The following is a 15,190-nucleotide window of genomic DNA, read 5'->3' as shown; positions in this document are numbered from 1 at the left end:
CAAACAACAAGAGTAGCTCATTATTTTAATAACATTAAGTAACTGTCCTACAAATAGGATCAATTCTAAATAACTTCTCTCGAAGCAAATTAATGGGCACAACTATATTAAAGTGCATTGTTAGCCAATGTAGAAACACTTCTAAGCAGACTATTACACATGAAGGGCATCGTGTGCAAACACTTAGTACAGATAACTACCATCAAGTTGTATCTGATCAGAAAATGAGCAAAATTATCCACCTTCAATGTGGCCTCCAGTCTTAATTTGACCATAGAAACATAGTACTCAGAGTTCCAGTGAGCAAACATCTCACATTTGGTTATCTAAATATAACGATTTCAGGTACTCCTTAAATACAGTTTTGAATTTAGCATTTTCCAGATTGAACTTAGCGTTCCACATACTTCCATTCAGTTGGAAATAAGGTTGAAATGAAACATATGCCAACTAGAAAAACAGTGAAAACCTACAGGCTGTTAAATTATCTCACAAAGAATATGTTTAAAATAACCTTAATGGATGGAGTAAGGAAGCTGGTCAGAGATCTTAAAAACTTCCTTTCAAGTAAAATGTTAAGAATTTTACAAATAAGGATGATGCTGACAAAATAATTTTAACTGTTCTCTTGGTATTTTAGGTTGAATACAAAGCTGACTACAACAGCTGGATGAAAGGTTGTGGCTGGGTGCCTTTTGGGTCCTTAGAAATGGAAAAGGCAAAGAGAGCTTCAGACATCCTTAATGAGGTAAAGCCAGAGCATATGTCACCAAGATTTGTGCATGTGTCATGTTAAAAGCCCCCAACCCCTGGGAAGTGCCTCCTTTACAGCTTCATCCCCTAATAATTGTTGCTGAGGAAAAAAACTTACCATAAATTATTCTGGTAGATAAATGTACCCGTTTACATCACCAAAATCATGTATGTTTACCATTTATGACAGAAATATTTTTAATGACTTTATCAAGGTATCTTTGCATACCATAAAATTCACTTATTTTAAGTATACCCCTTGACAAGTTTTAAGAAGTTCGCATAGTTTGTACAGTCATCATTACAATTGAATTTCAAAATTCTGCTAGTACTCCAAAAAGTTTCCTTGAAAAAGTTCCGCTCCGATCTTCAGTGCCAGGCAACCCCTCATCTGCTTTCTGTCTCTATAGTTTTGCTTTTCTAGAAATTTCTTTTATAGCAGGCTTCTTTCATTTAGCATAATATTTTTGAGGTTCATCTATATTCCTACGTGTGTCTGCAATTCGTTTCTTTTTATTATTGAGTAGCTTTTCTTTGTATGACTCTTGCATTTTGAGTATAAGTTAGTGGACATCTGGATTTTTTCCAATTTTTGGCGATTACTAATAATGCATGTAATGAATATTATAGAAATTTTTGAAGTATTATACCCTATGCCATATTCTTGATAACTCTGAAGTATTATATAAGTTATTATTCAGTTTAGGAAAAAAAATGATGATCTTTCAGTCTTAAAGCAGCCAAGTTATCTGACTCTTTTCTGCCAAGAGCAAAACATTCACAGTACTGTCAGGTGAATCCACCATCAAAGATGTTAGATTACATAAAGAAGAGACAGAGGTACTTGGTGAGAGTTGTCTTCTACACTCAAGATTCTGTTGTTCTTCTTGTTTAGTGCATTTGTTTTTGGTGAAAACCATTTTATCTACTCAGATTTTCCAAAAAAGTTCTTCTGAGTTGGTAGTTGTCAGAAGTCTGAAGTTGAAAGAACGATGCTACTATATACACAGAAGTAAGATGGATATAACGTGCACAAAGGAAAAGCAGGGAGAATAAATGGAGACGAATATAGGAATTAGGGTAACTAGAAGTTGCCAGCTCCCACCTGGAACACCTTCCAATGTTCTCTCTTATGTGCCTCCTTAGCACTTAAGTAATAGTCTATGTATTAACATATTAGGGCTTGCAGAGCAGAAGTCCTCCCTCTCTGTTTAATAATCCCTAGCTATTGTCCTAATTCTTCAATTCCTCCTCCCTCAACCAGAGAGCTTCTTTACTTCAGTTGTGGATGGAGTGATGGGAAAATGACATCCCTGAGAACTTGTTAGTGTCATGCAAGGATATTCCAAATTATTTTCCTACATGATTTTCTGTTCATCTTTAAAAAATGAAATGTGCGATGTTTCTAGATTCTGCTTAGCTGAGAGTGCCCTCTTCCATATCATAAGCAAGAAGTTAAGAGAGTAAAATCTGGTTCCTGAAAGTTGTATTGGTCTGTATTGCCCCTCAAAAATCCAAGATTAAGCCAAGTTTTTCAACACTGGCCTTTGTATTTCATTCATTTTTTCACCCAAACCAACCAAAAATCTCCTGTTTCTCATTTTAAAGTCAGAAAAAAATCCTGTCTTCAAAATAAATTTCAAGGATTCTTATATATTAATTTTCACTGAAAGTAATAGCATTCTTTTTCTTTTTTTAATTTGCCAAATAGAAAAAATATCGCCAACATCCAGACACTCTCAAGTTTACCTCGATTGAAGATGCTCCGATTACAGTACAGTCTAAAATTAACCAGGCCCAGAGGAGTGATGTAAGTGTTAATCGGTGTTTTAATAAATGTTAAATAACACAAAATACGTTTGTATTGCAAATGTATTGATCACTTATAGTTTTTATGCAATCTAAAGAGACTCAACTACATGAGCAACTGTGTAATTCCTCCAGATTTTCGTTAATAAAGCACGTGTCTTTCGTATTTTTATAGAGTATTATGTATATTGTGCAGTCCTTTCAGTATTTTGACATTGCTTTTAAAATGGGTTTCTCTTGATGACAAGAAACAAAACGAACCTACTTCTAGGAAAGATCAGGAAAATGGACATAGGCACCTATCATATGGAGTTATATTTTAAGTCAGAGCCAAGATAAAAATCTTGTATAGTAAAATCTACCCCTCAGGCTCTCTAGTAGCCCACAAAGCATAATATAGATGGTTGGTGTATCTCACCCTGTTAGCCTTTCCTATGCTCAGGAAAGTGTCTGAGGTTAACGTTTTTTTGTTTTCATCGGGTCACCTTCCAGTGCTAATTTCCACAAGGTGCCCCTACCTAGGTCCTCTGGACCTAGGTAGGGGCACCTTGTGGAAATTACCAAAGGTCCTTACCAAAGGACCTTTGTCAAAGGTGAATCAGCACGAAGATAGGACCCTGTGAGATGCATATGAGACCTTGAATGCCTACAGATATTTGCAAGTGAATATGGGGACAGCACAGAGAGTTTTTCATAAAAAGCACCTCTGTGCAATGTGATCCACTCTGAAATTCTTTTCCTATGCCATTAAACCCTCTTTACTATTTTAGTTGTTTGTTTGCTAATGCTTTTTTTTTTTTTTTTTTTTTTTTTTGCTATTTCAGGTTGTCTACAAAGCCAAAGGAGAAGAAATTATTCACAAATACAGCCTGCCAGCGGACCTGCCCCAGTTCATTCAGGCTAAAGTTAATGCCTACAATATCAGTGAGGTGTGCACGTGGGCTCAGCTGCTGATTGCATGATAAGCCTTTCCTAAGTGAGCACTGAGTTACATTTAAATGACATTTTTCTTTCAGAGTATGTACAAAGCAGACTTGAAAGATTTGAGCAAGAAGGGATATGACCTGAGAACCGATGCGATTCCCATCAAAGCTGCCAAAGCTGCCAGGCAGGCAGCAAGTGATGTAAGTCCAGCTGCTGGTCACCTGTGTGTCACCTGTTGTAACTAGAAGATGTGGGTGGGGTGGACTTGTTATCCAAAAGTTGCCACGTCTGCTGTCCCCGACCGGAAGTAACTCTGATTGAAAACTATTTAGAAAGGAAAGTTCCCTAAACCGATCTGAATTTCTTGGGGATAAAGATTTGTATAACCTTAACTGATCAGTTCTAATCGAACACCCTAATTTAAAATTCTCATCTATATTTCTGCACAAATTCATGTCATTCTTCTAGTGGAAATAAATAAGTTACTTATTGTTTAAGTTATAGTACTCTTTTGATGGTAAAATATTATCTCAAAACTTTCTTAATTTATTTGAATTTCCTCTTTCTTTCTCTCTTTTTACTTCATTGCTTCTACACATGAATGTATTGGCCTCAAGTTTCACAGCTCTTAATAGTCAGTCATTAGGTTCTGTTAAAGTTAGGAATTTTGTTTCTTTTGCTATCTTACTTTATTTTTATTTTTTTTTTAATTAAGTAACTGGTTACTACAATTATATAATTTCCAGGTGTTCATTATCATTTGACACCAGTATATTCTATTGTGTGTTTACCACCCAAAGTTCAGTTACCTTCAGCTATCATATATTTGATCCCCTTTACCCAATTCACCCTTCCCCTATCTGTCTATATTTGACTCCCTTTACCCCGTCTACGTTCCCCTTCCTCCCCCACCCCACTAGTAACCACTAGTCTATAGTCCTCTGGTAACCACTAGTCTATAGTCCATGTCCATGAGTCTCTTTGTTTGTCCTGCTCATTTGTTGCTTTTAGGTTTATATCCCACATATAAGTGTTATCACGTGATTTTCGATGTTTTCTGTCTGGCTTGTTTCGCTTTTGCTATCTTACTTTAACCCCGCTGTGAACTGAAGTCACTTTGCTCTTTGAGAATTTAAGAAAATTGACTCAAGCCCCCACTTGTTGTCCTATAGGAAGAGGGGTACCCTCCCCGTGATAGCTGCAGGTATTCTGAGGTCTTTGTTTTTCAATCACCTCTGTCTCCTGGTTTGCACATGATGGTTTTGCTCTGGCTTACCCAGGCTCCCCTTCTCTGGATTCACTTTTCTTTCTGCTCTGCCTGATCCAGGGGTGGAACACGGCCCCTTCCTTTTGATTTCTGCCCAAGTCCCAAGCACAACTTTACTGATTGTTTGAAATAAAGTTGACATTGCACCAATGTAAATACATGACAACTTACTAATAAATTCCTGTGTCCCAAAGGCCTTGCCATCCAGAATTTCTCTTCCATCTATCCCTACCCTGACATACACACAAACCTTCCCTCACATTTCTGCTTCTCAGTTTCCCAGGTTTCTTCCCAGGTCTCCCCAAGAAAGCTCAGTTCTTCTCACTTTATTATTCAGAGCTCCCTTTGAATATGCAAAGACTCATTAAAATTCTACTATTCCTGCTGCTGCTGCTGCTGCTGCTGCTACTACTATTACTCCTACTATTCCTACGACTACTACTACTACGACGACTATGACTATGACTACTACAATTCTACTACTAATCAAATGGCCAAATATTTGAGATCTTCTTTAGCACACAATGTAATTGGTAGAGATTGTGAAATATTTATGTTGTCATTTATCTTTTCAGTGTCTAAGTGAGAAGGAACTTCCTTTACTTTGTCACTGATATGAATTATGGTAACATCCCCACCCCAACCTCTTTTGGGTAGCAGAAGCAGCTACAGACAATCAAATGGGCCTGAAATAACATTTTAATTTTACCCTGGCTACATTTCAAAGTATATACAAGTGAATATTTAATTATTTGGTTGCCAAAATAATTTCTGGGAAGCTCAATTGTTTCAAATCATGGTCTCATTGTTCAGTAAAATCCTTATTACTACATTTAAAATAAGCCCACCTTTGTTCCTCATAGGTTCAATATAAAAAAGATTATGAAAAAGCCAAAGGGAAAATGGTTGGTTTCCAAAGTCTCCAGGATGATCCTAAACTGGTTCATTATATGAATGTAGCCAAGATACAATCGGAGCGGGAGTATAAAAAAGACTATGAGAAGACAAAGACGAAATTTAGCACACCCCATGATATGTTCAACGTTGTGGCAGCTAAGAAAGCTCAGGATATTGTCAGCAATGCCAACTATAAGCATTCGCTGCATCATTACACCTATCTGCCCGACGCCATGGATCTGGAGTTGTCTAAAAACATGATGCACATACAGAGCGATGTAAGTGACATTTATTCCACAAGGTAATCTCCCTCTAATGTCAGAGGCTGTTTGAGAGAACCCCTTGTCTGGGGTGCTCACTCTTCGTTTTTCCCTTTGCTACAGAATGTCTACAAGGAAGACTACAACACGTGGATGAAAGGCATTGGCTGGATACCTATTGGGAGTCTGGATGTTGAAAAAGTTAAAAAGGCGGGTGATGCCCTGAGTGAAAAGAAATACAGGCAACATCCAGACACTCTCAAATTTACCAGCGTCATGGACTCCCCAGTTATGGTCCAGGCAAAACAAAACACAAAGCAAATCAGTGATGTGAGTATAATAAAATAAAGAATACAAAGGATGGGGAGAGGCTTTAATAAAATAAATATCAGTTCTTTTTATCTTATTCTTCTGAGCCAATATTTTTCCTTTTGTAATTAATTTATCTAATTTAAAATTAATAATTACAATTATTTTTAGTTTGGGGCTAATCTTTACTTTTTCTTCTATCTAGGTTTTTACCTTCCTTTTAAAAACCTCATCCTTTTTAACTGCTTTGAGATACTGTGTTATTGGATAAATTTGACATGGTACAAAAAGTTCTCCCCCTGTCACACATACACACACAAAATTTAAGCTTAAATCCCAGACACTTTATTGTGGCAAATTCATCATATTCAATTCTATATTAAGTTCTTCATATTTTGTTTTCATATATAACACAGGCAAATAATAGACATGAGTATATGATTTTGCTCCTCAATTCATCATATACAATTATTATAGACTTTTCCTTTTTACTTATGTCTTGGTAGAGATTAATATATTGTTTGCCTGTCCATGAGCAATGTATATTATCTGGCTAAAGTCAAATCTAAAGGAAAGTTCGGTGTATAGAAGAGTTAAAGGGACATCAAAAGCATTCATTAATTCATTGAATGAATGTTTTTGAACACCTTCCATGTGCCAGGCACTGTATTATGTGCTGATGGTATAAAGACTAAATAGATGAGGATTAGTGGGATGCAGGATATAACAAGAATAAAAGACAAGAGTGTAAGACAAAAGCATATATAGAAACAGCATTACCATATGAAGAGACGAATGCTACAGGAGAGGGACGTGCTAAGTAAGTACAAGGAAAGTGGGTGACCACCTACCAGAGCTTCCCTGGCACACAAGGGAGGGACTTACTCCTGACAAAAGGAAAAATATAATGATGATCAAGGAGTAATAAAGGGAAGGATTCAGAATTGTAGTCTGATCATTGAGGGCTTGTATGCTAATTTAATTTCTGTACGTTATGGGTTAGGTAACAGGAGGTATTGAACAGTTTTAGTCCATGGAGTTGCATTATCAGGTTTGTGTTTTAAAAGATAATTCTAGCAAAAAGTACAGAGACTATCTTGGAGGGAGGAGAGAGTAGAGGCAAGGAGATTAATTAGAAAGCTATTACAGATATTTAACAGGCTTATTTGGACTTGAACTAAGACAATAGCAATGGGAAAAGAGATGTTTAGAAGTTAGAATTAGTGAGATTTTATGAATGCTTAGATATGGTTTCTAAAGGCTGTTAGGAAGTTAAGATAGCTCTTGGATTCCTAGAAAAAAATTATTTAGTATTTGGGGATTCATTTAGATATCAGCCGTTTCAGACTTTCCTTGTGATACATACACACAAGTTTACATTTGATATTCCACACAGACATGCTGGGAAATGGAAGTATATGTGAGAACAATCAAGAGATCAAAAATCTACTTGTGTTTCCAGTTCTGGTTTAGTTTTAGAAATTAAGCAATTTCTTTTCCATTACCAAGAGGAGGATACAATACAATTTCAACATTATATACTTTGATATCTTTCAAGCATCTTTAAAATGACAAAATCAGGTATATATGAAGTGATAAATCTTTTGAGTATACTGGAGTTATATATAAGCACCTTCACATAATGAGGAAATTATTAATGCTTTTAATGATATAATTATAATTGGAAAGTTTTTAGCAGAAATGAGAGACTCATTCTAACTACCATTTTTTTTCTCTAAGAATAAAAAGCCAAAAACAAACAAAAACAATACCTTAAGAACTATTAACTCTACTAGCAAAGAATGAACTTTCTGACTTTGGTGAATTCTATTATTCATGTTAGGGTCTCACATTTGAACTTATTCTTTATTCATCTCTGGCAGTCAAAGATTTCTATTTTCTTAATGATTTTTTAAATCTCCATTTTAATGCACAGAGTTGTTGAGTCTTCCTAAAGATGGCAAGATGCTCGAGCTTCTTTAAAATAAGAAAATGCTTTCCTACTTTTAAACAATAGAAACAGTAAGGGTTAGTGCTAGGAATAACTCCTTTAAGCATACAATTTATGTATTTTCAATTTTGAACTATCCATAATGCATTTTATTTTTGTGACTGTGTGTTGCAGATCTTATACAAAGCTAAAGGAGAAGATGTGAAACATAAATATACTATGAGTCCTGATCTTCCTCAGTTTCTCCAGGCCAAGTGCAATGCTTACAATATAAGTGATGTAAGTAGGGTCTCCGATGGAGTGTGAAATCCAGACCTGATAATAAAAATAATAGAATGTTACAGTATGATGAAGATAATTATTTAGGTCAGTTTCCCACATAGCCCCCATTGGAGCATATCCTATGATGGTGGTTCTGTACCTCTTGAGTTGGCTTTTTCAAGTGTAGGATAACTCTAAAGGGTATAACATTCTTTTTTATGTAGGGTTCAATATCTACTTCTCTAAAACTTCTACTTAGTTTTCCTAGTTTTGCATGTGGAAGAGGTGGTTATCCTCCAGAAAAACAAGAATAAATGAAATCTGCGCCCCCTTTGTTTTCTTTTACAACAACCTTAAAATTTCTAAAGCTAACCACTGGTCTTCCCTTGAGCTTTTTTATATAAGACTGAACAACTTCATTTTCTCCAGATGGTCTTTATATATCATGGTTTCCAGAACCTTTATTATGCTTCTACGCATCCATATTGATTTCTCAGTATCCCTCCTCAATATGCACCAACACCAGATTTGGATGAATAATTAGTGTAGAGTCAATAATTTCATGCTACACAAAGTGTGACATTTTGCTACCACAACTTCCTAAAACGGCATGTACTATTGGAGATTCTTTTAGCTTACATCTGGAAAGGAACAAAGCAATCCCAGCAGCTGAGGAACTACTTTAGCTGATTAATACATGCATGCTGACATCCTTTTTATTTTTCTGTCCAGGTCTGTTATAAACGAGATTGGCATGATTTAATAGCCAAAGGCAACAATGTGCTGGGGGATGCTATTCCCATCGCTGCAGCCAAAGCATCAAGAAACATTGCCAGTGATGTGAGTAAACACTTTAGGTGAAATCTGAGTGATTGCCTTTTTAAAAAGTAATCAAATGTGAGCTTGTTTAAAAGATACCACATTGAAAACAATATGTTGAATTAATAACGTTCAAATTCTTTGCAAAATATTGTTTTGAGAACCTGTCACTTTTTCAATATTTTGCGATTCTTTTCAGTTGACCCCACATGGTAGAGCTGTCATAAATCTGACAGCAGCTTTCTCCCCTGATTCATAGCCCAAATTACCTTTACTGACACTTTCCCTGACAGCCCACATTTATTTTCAGTGAGAACACCTTGACACTAACACATTAAATTCAGATGCCTGCCTGAATTATAATTGTATTAAGAAGATGGAAAAGATGTTACATAAAATGTACAGATTTTATAAGCCAAATGGAAAAAAAAACAAAACAAAAAAACACTTCTCTGGAATGTAATTTTGACTTCTGCAAACTGATGCCCATTTCACCTGCGATTAAAAAAAAGTATATACTTATTCTTCTTCCCATCATCAAAAAACAAAATTTTCAAAAAGCACCCATGCTCTACAGACTTCACTGTCACACACTATTCCAGGTGCTACAATCTTGATTTGAGAAGGGAAGAAAGAAACCACGCATGTGTGCAGACCACATGGAAGATAGGAGTGTAAAAATTCTGCAGCTTTTCTTGTAAGGCTAGTACTGAAAATGTGTTTCTCAAAGGTTTGCACGTCCCTATGAAATACATTTCTTGTTAAAGGAAAAAGTGAAAGTCTAAAGTATGACATTATCTTTTTTTTTTTTAAGCACTTGCACAGAGCTTTTTCTAACACGCCAGGAGATTACTTGATAATCCATTTGCTTGCTAAACTCTTGTTGATAAATAGGTGCTTAAAAAGCAGGAGCAGAGAGCATCTGTAGAGTTCAGGTGGATTTGACTTCTTTTATGTAAAAATGAGGTTTTGACCTATTACGGACAGTATAACTCAAAGTACACCCCATCGTTGATTCCAGCAGGGAGAGATTTTGGACAGCAGAGCTTCTGTGGTTAGAATTTACTGACTGGGAAAACTCACAGAGGTTCTTGCCCTTACCATAGTTTCTTAATTCATCTGCAGTTGCTTCGGTAGTGAGCGTGCAGAGTAGCTGCTGAGAAATGGGGTGGGTGAAGGCCCAGCTACCCGCCTGTGCAGCACCTAAATTGATACCACTTAGAAAGACAAGAGATTTTGTTTTAACCCTATTAGGTAAACCCGAGAAAACAAGCACAGTAATATTTTCCACTCTCCACCCCAAGAAGATCTGAGTATAAATGTCTCACGGGTAGAGCTCTTTAGAGTTTCTTCTGTACCTGTTGCATGCATATCACTAGGCTAATCACAACAAAAAAATGGAAGATTTCTCAATAAATTCTAATATTCCATGATGTGAAATAACATAATGGAATAAGAAAATTCGCATCCCTGGAAAACCAAAAGATAAAAGTCTTGAATTTGGAATGCGTCATGTTTATATTAAGTGTGAAAATTTAGCTGGCTTTAAATAAAGTTCTATATGCAAATCATCTATTGGATTAATAACAAAGAAAAGAAACAGGTCCTGAGTTTATCATGATACTCATTTGTAACATAGCCATGATGGAAATAAATGCTTTTACTTTAAACTTTCTGAGATATGTGTGAAGAGGTATGGTTGCATTTCTTGTACAATCTTCCAGAAAGTCACAATGTTCTGAGTGCCTTTGTGTTTGAATATAATTGCTACACCTGATATTATCAATGCCTAGGACTTTGCTAACCAAATTCTGCCTCTGCAGTATAAATACAAGGAAGCTTATGAAAAGTCAAAAGGAAAGCATGTGGGTTTTAGAAGCCTCCAGGATGATCCCAAGCTGGTCCACTATATGAATGTGGCAAAGTTGCAGTCTGATCGTGAATACAAGAAGAACTATGAGAACACCAAAACCAGCTACCATACCCCTAGGGACATGGTTAGCATTACAGCGGCAAAGATGGCCCAAGATGTTGTCACCAATGTCAACTACAAACATCCGATACATCATTACACATACCTACCTGACGCCATGAGTGTCCAGCACACCAAGAACGCCAATCAAATTCAGAGTGATGTAAGTGTGTATAACAGAACAGACCCAGAGATACTGGTGCTTAAGGGATGATCATTTCTTCCTATTTTAGTAGATTTCACATACAACAATAAGATATATGAAAAATGTACTTTAAAATAAACGATCATTATCGAGAGACTAACAAAGGCACGGTAGACAAGCTGTGTTTGTGCTGGCTTTCTGTGCTCCTATTGTAATCACTGGTATTGTCATTATTAACTTCTGGATCAAAGATAAAACCATATTCCAGTAAGTATATAAGCCACCTTGATTCTCAGCAGGAGAAAATGGTTGCTCCTGGCAGGCCTGCTTTAGTTATCGGGTGATATGTATAATGCAAAATATGAGCCTTCTCTATTCTTTCAGAATTAAGGAAAGTTATTTTTGACTTTTTTAAACTCAAGGTCGCATTCTCATGCATGTATGATCATGTAATGAGTCATCTAAAATGAAACAGGATGGCTGATTGTGACATGGGGAGCTATGTGGCATCTTTAATATTCAGGGTTTTTTCTTCTGCAGGCAGATTTCTATAAGACTCATCCTCTGTAAAGACAAGAAATGGTGTTCACTTATTATTGCTCAATGAAAATGTCTCTCCGCAACTGAGATCAGGAATAGCCTAGGTGTACATTATGAGTAAAATTCAAAGTTCTGGAGTTTTTAGTTAAATTAAAAGAGAAGCCTAATTTATTCTCGAAAGGGATACTATTTTTTTAGTGATACCATGGAAATATGTGGCCTAGATTCCCCCTGTGTTGTATACTGCACTGTAACAACAGAACTGCCTTTTCTTATTACCAGATTCTGGGTTAGAAGCTCTGTGGCAGACATGACCAAAAGCTCCTTTATGAACACGAGCATGCTGCAAGGGATGCTCTTCATTCCCTTGGGTAGAGTGGCAGATTTCAGAAACATCCCTTGACTATTTTCTAGGATATCTCCTCATGAGTTTACTCTTTTACAGAATGTATATAAAGACGAATATAACAGCTTTTTCAAGGGCGTTGGATGGATCCCCATTGGTTCTCTGGAGGTTGAGAAGGTCAAGAAAGCAGGCGATGCTTTGAATGAGAGGAAATATCGACAGCATCCAGATACCATCAAGTTCACAAGTGTACCTGATTCCATGGGCATGGTTTTGGCTCAGAAGAACACAAAGCAGCTAAGTGATGTAAGTGGTTTCCCTTCAAAAGGGTTTGTTCAAGTCTACAGCCATACTACCCTGAACAAGCCCAGTCCCGTCTGATCTCAGAAGCTAAGCAGGGTCGGGCCTGGTTAATACTTGGATGGGAGACCAGGTGCTGTAGGAAGACCAGGTGCTGTAGGCATAAAAAATAAAAAAAATAAGGGATTGTAAGCTGACAAGATCCTTGCAATCTGTGAGATCAAACAAGGGTTGCCTTCTGTCTAAAAAAAAAAAAAAAAAAAAAAAAAAGAAGGATCGTTCAAGAATAACCCTGTGACAGAGCCTCTCCACCATCCTTAATTCAATATGTGAGGCTACGTCTATGTTACCAAATCAACTGCTTTCAGAGGTGTAATCAAAAGGTTGTACTTGTGAAGCAACTTGTAACTTGAACATAGGGAGAACAGAGAAGGCAGAAGGAAGATATTCCAAATTTGCTTTTTTTCCTCAAAAGTAGAGTCTTTGCTATTCATAAGCAGACCCCTTCCAATTATACATATGAAATGAAGTTATTACTATTATTTTAAATTGCAAACCAAGATATTTATTACTCTGAGTTGCAACTGTTCTTAACTACACAGGGAGATGGCATAATAATGTCCTAATGCATTTGCACAGTAGCTCCATGTTCTGAGAGGCAATCTACAGAGATGCCTCTGGGAAAAAGATAAGCAGGTTACTTTCAGAGTCATCCGGAGTATTATTTCTGAGCCCAGGTCTATCTGGACTCTTATTCTTAGTCAAAGGCTAATTACAATGCCAGTGCTTCACCTCATTTGGTAATTTCAGAGTTCTGTTAAAATACCTCCATCAGAAAAATAGAGGTAAGTAAAAAGCAAAAAAAGGGAAGACTTTGTGTTTTTAGCCCCAGATATTGGAAGGTGGAGAATGCTTTGCTTGGCTCAGATTTGAGGGTTATCTATGGATTTTATTTCTTAGGCCAGTCTCTGCTCCCACATTCCCACAAATGTTTTGAGATTGAATCTACTTTAATAAATGATGTAGATTCTTTCTATTTCTTTTGTACTGATGGAAATGCCACTTCTCATTTTTCCATGAGAATAACTGGATGCCATTTTTCCAGTTAGCTAGGAAAACTGTACACTCATGAATTAAGTCTTCCCTGTCCCAACAAATGCCATCAACTACTACCTAGTTACTCAAGCCAGAAACCTGGCTGTCACCACTGATGCCTCTCTGTGTAAACCCCACATCCAAAGCCTCTGCTGAGTCAGCCTCCTAAATCTCTCTCAGCCATCCTGTCGGAGCACCTCACTGTCTTTCAGCTGCCACAAACCCTAGTTCTGGCTTCTGTATCCCTCAGATAGACAGCCTCATTAACCTGTTATCTGTACTCCCTTCCTGGGGGCACACAGAAAACCAGACAGACCATCTTAAAACATAAATCAGTGACCCCTTTTTGTTTTGAAAGAACCAGAATTTAAGCACTGCCAATTAGAATTATGAATGAGTTTCAGAGTTACACAAACCTAAATTTCAATCTAAATTTGTTTTCATTTAACTCATTTGAACCTCAGTTTCCTTGTGAGGGAAATGGAGACAATATAGTTGTCATAGTGCTCAGACATGTTTGGCTCAGAAAATGACTATCATGTATAAGCTATTTGATAAATCTAGTATATTATGACATATTATTATTGAGAAAAATTTAACCACAGACAAATTAATATAAAAATATAAGAAAGCAAGAGATAAAATATCTTTACTAAAACTCCACTAAGTTCCCTTTTGAATAACACATTTGAAACATCACCATTGTACAATTTACAATAAAAATTCATTAAGATGGAGGTCTCTTAGATCCCACATGAGACTTTTGGTACTAACATACTAAAAGAACTTCATTATACATTTCTTTCTCATTCTTTGAGTCTCCAGTATACAGTTAAAAATAAGGCTCCTAAAAGCTTATATTTTATTTTTTAAAAAACGACTACTCTTTTGTGCTTGCTTAAGCAGCACATATACTAAAACTACTCTTTCAATTCAGTATTGTATACTATAAAATTTAGAATGTTTTAATACTGGTAAGATGTCAAGTTTTCGGAGTAAAAATCAATAGAGCAAGTGGTTTCCTTAGAGATCTGTCATTAATAGCTTTTCTAACAATAAAATCCAATAAAACAATTCGATCCCATGTAAATAAAGTTTTACCTAAATTTGAAGTTGGAACTAACCTAGAAATTTTGCATCATTTGGACCAAGTTACTACTTTATCTCTCTATGCTTTATTTTCCTTATTTTTAATACGATTAATAATAGCACCAACTTTATATAATTATAAATAATTATATAACATTAACAAGATGACTGATCCATAGGGGGGAAAAAAAAAACAAACCATAAATCACACCCGTCTTATACTTAAAACCACTTACTAACTTCTCCTTGAACTGAAAATAAAATCTAAACTTGTCAACTTGGTTGAAAAGGCCCTCACCTCTGTGGCCCTGCCCCCCTTTTTGTCTGATCCTCTGGCCTTCCTCTGCATACTCCAGTCCTGTGACATGGGCTGCCTTTAGTCCCTCAAGCTGGCCATGCCCTTTCCAGACTCAGAGCCCTGGATGCTCTTTTTCTACCTGAACACTGTGCCCT

The 15,190-nt window shown here is 36.4% G+C and overlaps 1 protein-coding gene and 1 pseudogene across 1 annotated transcript in view; both read left to right on the top strand.

Annotated features, from left to right (window-relative positions):
* Window positions 1-15,190, top strand: part of NEB (nebulin) — a 191,705-nt gene that overhangs the window by 38,350 nt on the left and 138,165 nt on the right. The window contains exons 29-38 of the mRNA XM_039855663.1: window positions 641-748; window positions 2,465-2,563; window positions 3,387-3,491; window positions 3,579-3,686; window positions 5,617-5,928; window positions 6,034-6,240; window positions 8,345-8,449; window positions 9,164-9,271; window positions 11,074-11,385; window positions 12,353-12,559. Coding sequence (XP_039711597.1) covers window positions 641-748; window positions 2,465-2,563; window positions 3,387-3,491; window positions 3,579-3,686; window positions 5,617-5,928; window positions 6,034-6,240; window positions 8,345-8,449; window positions 9,164-9,271; window positions 11,074-11,385; window positions 12,353-12,559 — 1,671 coding nt within the window. The remainder of the gene's footprint in view (window positions 1-640; window positions 749-2,464; window positions 2,564-3,386; window positions 3,492-3,578; window positions 3,687-5,616; window positions 5,929-6,033; window positions 6,241-8,344; window positions 8,450-9,163; window positions 9,272-11,073; window positions 11,386-12,352; window positions 12,560-15,190) is intronic.
* On the top strand, window positions 12,593-12,716 carry LOC120597437 (uncharacterized; annotated as a pseudogene).

The sequence above is a fragment of the Pteropus medius genome, unplaced genomic scaffold, assembly GCF_902729225.1.
Source record: "Pteropus medius unplaced genomic scaffold, Ma_sr-lr_union100, whole genome shotgun sequence".
In the NCBI taxonomy this organism is placed as follows: Eukaryota; Metazoa; Chordata; class Mammalia; order Chiroptera; family Pteropodidae; genus Pteropus; species Pteropus medius.
Note: the sequence above shows the minus strand (reverse complement) of the source record. Positions and strands in the feature narration are given on the sequence as shown.